Source organism: Amblyraja radiata, chromosome 23 (assembly GCF_010909765.2).
Source record: "Amblyraja radiata isolate CabotCenter1 chromosome 23, sAmbRad1.1.pri, whole genome shotgun sequence".
NCBI lineage: Eukaryota > Metazoa > Chordata > Chondrichthyes > Rajiformes > Rajidae > Amblyraja > Amblyraja radiata.
The window spans coordinates 4,988,597-4,997,493 of NC_045978.1; the positions used below are offsets into that span (position 1 = coordinate 4,988,597).

Below are 8,897 nucleotides of genomic sequence, written 5' to 3' on the forward strand. Positions count from 1 at the left end.
TTTCATATCTCAAGTATTTAAAAAGGTATGGCCATTTTCATACTCGGAAATTAGCATCTTGTTCCCTATTGATTTTCTATGGACATAACAAAAAAGCTGTGATCGTGGACAGTCAAAAGCCCATAACCTTCTTAAAAATTAAGAGAACTGAATGACATTTTCAGTTATCATAGATTGAAGCATTCTGAAACAAATATAAAATAATCTTACTTGGATGACCTGAAATTAAAGCATATAATCAGTTAGTTACCTAATTGTAGCTCATTTCAAACTTCAATTACCAGATCTAAACATCTATCCATTTCTTAATAAATGATTAACATTTTTAAATAGCCTAAGTGTCCAAATAATATTCACAAATAATTCACAGTAAAACATGATTTTTAAATCTCATTTACATTCATTTATAGGCCAAATGGAAGGAATTTAGTGTTTAATTGCTGTAAATTAAAGTCCATTTAAATCAGCTTTCTAGTGGGATCCTGTGAACGCGCTGGTTTAGAACGTTCACATTGCAGTAGATTTGTATCCTCAAATGCCCAGAAAAATACTGCGGGATATAATGGGCCCAAAATTAGCTACTCGCAACATTAAAATTTGTATAAAGGGATCTTAAGAAGCCCTTTTTAACGTAAAAATAAACAGCCTACCTTCTGTTGTCCCCTGTATGAGATCCGGCCGGTTGCCGGCGGTCGGGGGTTTAGAGGTTAATTTTTAACCTACTATAACAATTTAATAAAACCCTTAAAACTAATAATAGCTCAAGCGAGGGAATCTTCCAGCGATTTTTCGTTAATAATTAACTAGGCTGAAAAACTTCGATTTGAACAACCTAGGGAAAATCGCGTATTAAACCCGCCCCCCTCTAAACGGCGCCAAAATCGCGCACACGGGCTGGGACAGATTTTCAGCGACGCTTCAGGTACGTTTTGCAACATACCTACAAAATGTTGTTTAAATGTAAATATTCAACTGTAAATTAAGTGATTTACCAGTCTAACATCGATGGATAGAATTTGTCAGTATTTCGTATGGGATAGGAGTAGAATTAGGCTATTCAGCCCATCAAGTCTACTCCTCCATTCAATCATGGCTGATCTATCTCCCCATTCTCCTGCCTTCTCTCCATAACTCTGACACCCGTACTAATCAAGAATTTTAATTTGTATTGAAGTAAAAACATTAAGCTTATGAAGTTTTGTGCTGGAACTAATTGGAGAGAGACAGAAGATTCTATGTTCCGGTGGTTATTGTCAGATATGCAAATGCACAGTCAGATTCTTTTCTTACTTACAGTCCGGTAGAATATTGCCAGACCTAAGCACAATCCCCGATTAGCAAAGTGTACAGAATTGTACAAGGGATCAGAGACCAATGTGAACAGAATATCAACAAAGTAATTTGTTGTTTCTTCGTGGACTGAAAAGTTGTTGACGTGAGCGCAGTCTTAACCTTGGTCAATCAGTCGTCAATTCAATGTCCGATCTGACACGTAGTGAAAGAAAGAAATGTAAAACTGTTTGGGGAGGAAGAACAAACTATTTTAAGAATGGGTTTAATAAATGCAGAAATAATTAATTGAGAAAGGAACTGGACTTCCTGACTCTACAAGTCATTAGTCCCAGAAACATTGTTTGGAAAGAATTGCTTTATTGTGTCAGCAAAATTCACCTAACCTGTAAAGGGCTGTCCCACTTCCGCGATTTTTACAGCGACTCTTTGGGCGACTACTCACGACCATACGACCTGCGGGGTGACGCCTGTATGGTCGTGAGTAGTCGCCCAAAGAGTCGTACTTTTTTCTGGCAGCCACTGGATTTTCAACATGTTGAAAATTTTCGGAGGCCTGCTGTGAGTATGACGGGTGCCGGCAAGTCGCCGAAAAAAATCCCGTAAGTGGGACAGGCCCTTAATGCTCCTAGTACAAGGCTTTGTATATTTTATAGGCTAATATGCAATTTTTTTAATGTATTTTTGTATCTTCTTTTTTTTCTGTTTGATGTGTTATATGGACCTGTGTCTGTAATAAAGCTTTAATAAATAATAATTTGTCAAGCCCTTGCCAACATATAAGATTATTAAGGGTTTGGACACGCTAGAGGCAGGAAACGTGTTCCTGATGTTGGGGGGTCCAGAACCAGGGACCACAGTTTAAGAATAAGGGGTAAGCCATTTAGAACGGAGACGAGGAAACACTTTTTCTTACAGAGAGTTGTGAGTTTGTGGAATTCTCTGCCTCAGAGGGCGGTGGAGGCCAGTTCTCTGGATACTTTCAAGAGAGAGCTAGATAGGGCTCTTAAAAATAGCAGAGTCGGGGCATATGGGGAGAGAAGGCAGGAACGGGGTACTGATTGGGGATGATCAGCCATGATCACATTGAATGGCGATGCTGGCTCGAAGGGCCGAATGGCCTGCTCCTGCACCTATTGTCTATTGTCTATTTTGTACATGTTTGTTGGGTTAGTTTAGGCAAATATTGCAACTTCATCCCATTCAATGAGTATAGATGTTAGATCTCTTGGCAAAGTATCCAGATAGTGCAGCTTTTAAAGGAGTGGGGCAGTTAGGACAATAACTCCTGGGCTTTCACATTTGTATGAATGAATCAGACATTATTGTCAAAAGTGACACGATTGGACATGTAACCAGAAATTGTGTTTCATAATGAACAGCATTGTTCTACTTGTCATGTTCTTTTCATTATAAAATCCACCCGATTACATAGAATATATTACTCAATACCAGCAAATGGCATCGTAGTGCTGGCAGCATGATTTCCTCCCTCCCAATATGTGTTTGAACTCTTTCATATAACAATTGCCACTTTTGGCTTTCATATAACACTTTTGGCCATGACATTGCATGAACCTGCTCCCCCAGTCCTAGTATTGTTCAATCTAATGTGTGCTGGATTGTAACATGGGAGCCGTGATGTAGGCCTGATGCCAATCATGTCATTTTTATAAACGGTGGTCCCATTGATTTTTCATGAGTGATTTTCTGACTGCATCACAGCTTATTGCAGTTTTCTTTGTTCGAGCAATTATGGTTCTACCTAATGGAGTATAATTAACCAATAATGTTAACTCTGAAGAATATGAAACTGTAATAAACTGATTAATGTGTCATGTTATAACGTTTATTCTCCATTAAAACAGATTTGTGCATTCTTCCTGCCATTAATCTTCTCTGTACCACTCGTCAAACCAATCCATGGGTTGTGGCAAAGAAAGCAATGCTGTCATGTGCTCCACTCTGACTTAGAACCACTGAGTCTGAACACTACCTCCTCAACAAGGCTGCTTAGAATAGAACCACTATTGTTGCTTGTGGCTCTCGGTCTGGAATACAGTAGTTTATAAGATAATGAGAGATAAAAACAGAATTGTTGGTATGTCCTTACTGTGGGCTCTGACGTTTAGTTTCGTTTAGTTAAAAGATACAGCGCGGAAACAGGCCCTTCCGCCCACAGAGTCCACACTAATCAGCAATCCCCGTACACTAACACTATCCTACACACACCAGGGACGATTTTTAACATTTACACCAAGCCAATTAACCTACAAACCTGTACGTCTAAGGACAACTTATTAGGATCTAACCTATTATTCTACCTCCAAATGCCTATTATTCTACCTCCAAATGTCTCACCCTGTTAAACCACGTAAGATTTATGCAGCTCTATAACGTTTGAATTACATTCGGTTTGACAATTGCAAAGTGTTCCCGACCTTGTGATTTATCATTTTAGCAACATTATTATAGTAGAGGCATTTTGCGTTTTACGCATGTTTGATTTGTACGCTATTGAAATAACGCTCTTTTAAAATTATTACCAAAACCTAATTCACGCGCTGTACTTTTTAAATAGCGGACTCAGATTTAAGCCTGTTTAAACGTATATGTTTTAATTTGCACGATTTTGAATTATGCGCTGAGAACGTAACCCCCTCCCACAATAATCCTGAGGTGTCTATTTTGGCTGAATTGCCTGAATTTAGGCACAAGTGGTTGGATATCACTGTAAAAATATAATGCAATGTTCCAATATTGTTGTAACCAATATTGTAAGATGTAGAATTGCTTATTTCATACATTGCATTGTTCCATTAAGTGTTCCAATGTTTCACCTGTAGGTATACTTTGGGCTGAAGCTGTTTTCTTGGAAGCAAGACCGCAAAGAAAGACCAAAAGTGTCGATGCTCTGAAGAAATGTGAGCATGATCCTCATGTCCTCCTGGCGGTGGCCAAGTACGTTGACATGTTTGTCTTTTTGCCCGGCGGGGATAAATGTGATGGTTTAGTTTATTGTCACATGTGCTGAGGTACAGAGAAAAAATCTTTTGTTGCCTGCTAGTTAGTCAGCAGAAAGACTACACATGATTACAATCGAGCCATCTGCAGTGTACAGATACATGATAAAGGGAATAACGTTTAGTGAAAGATAAAGTCCGATTAAAGATAGTCCGGAGGTCTCCAATGAGATAGATAGTAGCTCAGGACCACTCTAGTTGTCGATAGGATGGTAGGTGCCTGATAACAGCTGGGAAGAAACTGTCCCTGAATCTGGAGGGGTGCATTTTCACAATTCTGTACCCCTTGCCTGATGGGAGAGGGGATGTATGAATAAGGTGGCGTAGTGACACAGAGTGCTTCTTCTGCCTCACTGATACCGCACTGACCTTGGCTGCTTTCTGTGTGGAGTTTGCACATTCTCCCTGTGACCACATGGATTTCCTCCCACATCCGAAAGACGTGCGGGTTTGCAGGTTATTTGCCCCTAATGTGCAGGGAGTGAATGAGAAAATTAGTTAACATCAAACTAGTGGGAATGGGTGATTGATGGTCGGTATGGCCTCGGTGTGCTGAAGTTTCAATCCTGTGTCTCTCAACTAAGAATCGTCACATGGTCCGAATTGGCATTGTGGGAAAATGAGCCATTTGTCCCGAGTTCTGTATCCGCGCAAATACGGAATCTGAATTGACTTGACAAAGTGTCGTTGGAAATGGTCAGACGATAGTTCTACATTTGGACTAAGCTTGAACAACCGTTAAACAGGAGTGTAAATGTAGCTCAGAATTAGCTGGGTATATTTTAAAAATTGAAATGCATGTCCAGTTCATATGAAATAATTATGCAATTTAAAAATCTACAATTTACCTTTATTATTTAAAAATTGAAATCAAGGTAAGTGTATTCTAAATGGTTGCAATACATGGACAATAACAGCCAATCTGTACATGGCCAGATACTTCAAGGGTTAATGAAGGGTTCCTAACCTGAATCGTCACCTGTCCATGTTCTCCAGAGATGCTGCCTAAATCGCTGAGCTACTCCAACACATTCTGCCCATCTTTGGTATAAACCGGCATCTGCAGTTCTTTGTCATCACACTCAAGGGTGCTTTTGATCACTTAGTATCTTGTAATGTAGGGAGATACAAATCTATCCCATCCTTCCCTCCCTCCCTCCCTCCCTCCCTCCCTCCCTCCTTCCTTCCCCCCTTCCCCTCTCACTTCCTCCTTCCCCCCTTCTTCCCTCCCCCCCCCCCTCCATCCCTCCCTCCCTTTACCCCAAACGCCTCTCCTCGATTTGACTTTAAGATTCCACAAAACTATTTACAAACACAAAAAGTAATTATTATTTAAACTTACTAACATTTGTGAGTCTGATTTGTCTTCCCCATTCTCTTTGATGCACCGCATTTGCTCAGTCTATCTCCCCCCTTCACTGCCAAAGCAATTAATTTCTCTGCTCGGTATTTCAGAAAATTGGAGAGCAGAGGATTACGAAGGCTGCCTTTTTTTTTTGCTTTTCAATTTTTTTTTGTGTTTGTGTTTCAGATTGTTTTGGAGTGAGCGTAAGATAACCAAGGCCAGAGAATGGTTCCACAGGACTGTGAAAATCGACCCTGACCTGGGAGATGCTTGGGCTTTGTTTTATAAATTTGAGTTGCAGCACGGCACGGAGGTAAACTAACCCCTTATCGACGCACCCACTGGGCAGTTCAATGGTTCATGCTTGCATTAGAGGCAGGAAACATGTTCCCGATGTTGGGGGAGTCCAGAACCAGGGGCCACAGTTTAAGAATAAGGGGTAAGCCATTTAGAACGGAGACGAGGAAACACTTTTTCTCACAGAGAGTGGTGAGTCTGTGAGCCTTGATATACATTGTAATTCTCTGCCTCAGAAGGCGTTGGAGGCAGGTTCTCTGGATACTTTCAAGAGAGAGCTAGATAGGGCTCTTAAAGATAGCGGAGTCAGGGGATGTGGGGAGAAGGCAGGAACGGGGTACTGATTGGGGATGATCACATTGAATGGTGTGCTGATTCGAAGGGCCGAATGAGCTACTCCTGCACCTATTGTCTATTGAGTCATAGAGTCTTAGCATGGAAATAGGCCCTACGGCCCAACTTGTCCACACTGGCCAACATGTCTCATCTATAGTTTCACCTACCTGCGTTTGACCCATGTCCCTCTAAACCTGTCCTATCCATGTAGCTGTTTTAATGTATTCTTACGGTTTTGTGATTTGTTTAGTCGGGGGAAAGTCTCCCTTCTTTCTTTTCGCCCCTCCCCACCTGGAATGCCGGCTATTTCCACCGCCTCCCCTGTGTCCCATCTGGCCTAAATGGCCTACCCCTTAATCTTAAACTGTGACCCCTGGTTCTGAACTCCCCCAACATCGGGAACATTTTTCCTGCTTCTAGCCCGTCTAATCCTTTAAGAATTTTATATGTTTCTGTACGATCTCCTCTCTTACCCTTCTAAATTCCAGTGAATGCAAGCCCACTCGACCCATTCTTTCATCATATGTCTGTCCCGCTATCCCGGGGATTAACCTGGTGAACCTATGCTGCACTCCCTCAATAGCAATAACGTCCTTCCTCAAATTAGGAGACCACAAAGTTGCACACAATACTCCAGGTGTGGTCTCACCAGGGCCCTGTACAACTGCAGTAGGACCTCCTTGCTCCTAAACTCAAATCCTCTCGCAATGAAGGCGAACAGGCCATTAGCTTTCTTCACTGCCTGCTGTACCTGCATGCTTACTTTCAGTGACTGATGTACAAGCACACCCAGGTCTCGTTGCACCTCCCCTCTTTCTAATCTGACACCATTCAGATGATAATGTGCCGCCCTGTTCTTGCCACCAAAGTGGATAACCTCACATTTATCCACATTACACTGCATCGGCCCATTTACCCAACCTATCCAAGTCACCCTGCAGCCTCATAGCATCCTCCTCATCGCAGCTCACACTGCCACCCAGCGTTGTGTCATCCGCAAACTTGGAGATAATAATAATAATAATGGATGGGATTTATATAGCGCCTTTCTAGAATACTCAAGGCGCTTTACATCGCATTATTCATACATTCCTCAGTCACACTCGGTGGTGGTGAGCTACTTCTGTAGCCACAGCTGCCCTGGGGCAGACTGACGGAAGCGTGGCTGCTAATCTGCGCCTACGGCCCCTCCGACCACCACCAATCACTCACACACATTCACACACATTCACACACAGGCAAAGGTGGGTGAAGTGTCTTGCCCAAGGACACAACGACAGTATGCACTCCAAGCGGGATTCGAACCGGCTACCTTCCGGTCGCCAGCCGAACACTTAGCCCATTGTGCCATCTGTCGCCCGACGATGTCACATTCAATGCCCCACGTCCAAATCCTTGATATATATTGTAAATAACTGGGGTCCCAGCACCGAGCCTTGCGGACGCCCGCTAGTCACTGCTGATCTATTTCTTCACAGGAGCAGCACGAGGACGTAAAAAGGCGGTGTGAAAACGCAGAGCCGAGACACGGGGAGCTGTGGTGTGAAGTATCCAAAGACATCAGGAACTGGCAGAGAAAGATCGGGGAGATTCTTGTGCTCGTGGCCACTCAAATAAAAAATACATTTTGAATGAATGTGTCGAGATATTAGTGTTTATATTTTTTATTGGAATAGTCGATAGTACTTTAGCGCAGAGATCAGAATCTGTGCTCTGTCTTCCTGTCCCCTGTGTAATTTAATTACATGATATTTATCCCAACTTTCCTGCACCTTTTTCTGCCGGGTAAGAAGTTTTGTGATTGTCTACGAAACTTTTTTTTTTAAATGAATGAGTGTTATTGACCAGTGGGGACTTTTATTTTAAAAAGCTAACTTGATGCCGTTTAGTGTAGGAGCTGTTAAACGTTAAAGGGTATAGACTGTGAAGTTAAATATCATTTTAAAAATTGATCCTATTGCTGTAGAAAACATAAATGATACGAGAAAACGTGTGAAATATTTCAGTGTTTTGTCTGAGCAAGTTGTTTAAATTTCCTTTATTATCTGTCAAAGGACATGTAAGCATGTTTACTTTTTAATAAAGAGTTAAAGTGAAAATAATTCCAGTGAATACGTCAACTATCTACATTTACAGAAGCTTTTCACACAAGGTGTTGGACGTGTCTTGCTGGGTTTTTTGTGCGATCACGCAGCTTGCGATACAGCTCGTGGTCCTTTAACGGATGATCATGCAATACTGACGGTAGACAAAAATGCTGGAGAAACTCAGCGGGTGAGGCAGCATCTATGGAGCGAAGGAATAGGTGACGTTTCGGGTCTCGACTCCAACACAAGTACCATGTAATCCCGTGCTACCTGCTCCATGGTCAGATAGTCGGTTTGCCAGGTGAGGAGGGGGCTGTGGACCCCCAGCAGGACCAAAAACAAGACGGATGTCAAAGGGCGGATGAGCTCCTAGCGAGCCAACGGCCATCCACATTTCAGTAGAAGTTGCGATCACTGTCGTACACGGCATTGTAAGGCACCGTGCCCGTTGATGTTTTCAACCATGATGATGATGAATAGTATTTGTTTTTCAACGCAGAATGACAGGCCGACCTCTAG

At 42.2% G+C, this 8,897-nt stretch overlaps 1 protein-coding gene across 1 annotated transcript in view; it reads left to right on the forward strand.

Annotated features, from left to right (window-relative positions):
- prpf6 (pre-mRNA processing factor 6) overlaps nucleotides 1–8,393 on the forward strand; it is a 44,684-nt gene extending 36,291 nt beyond the window's left edge. The window contains exons 19-21 of the mRNA XM_033041411.1: nucleotides 4,137–4,251; nucleotides 5,845–5,971; nucleotides 7,770–8,393. Of these exons, the coding sequence (XP_032897302.1) occupies nucleotides 4,137–4,251; nucleotides 5,845–5,971; nucleotides 7,770–7,922 (395 nt within the window). The 3' untranslated portion in view covers nucleotides 7,923–8,393. The remainder of the gene's footprint in view (nucleotides 1–4,136; nucleotides 4,252–5,844; nucleotides 5,972–7,769) is intronic.
- The last annotated feature ends 504 nt before the right edge of the window (nucleotides 8,394–8,897 follow it).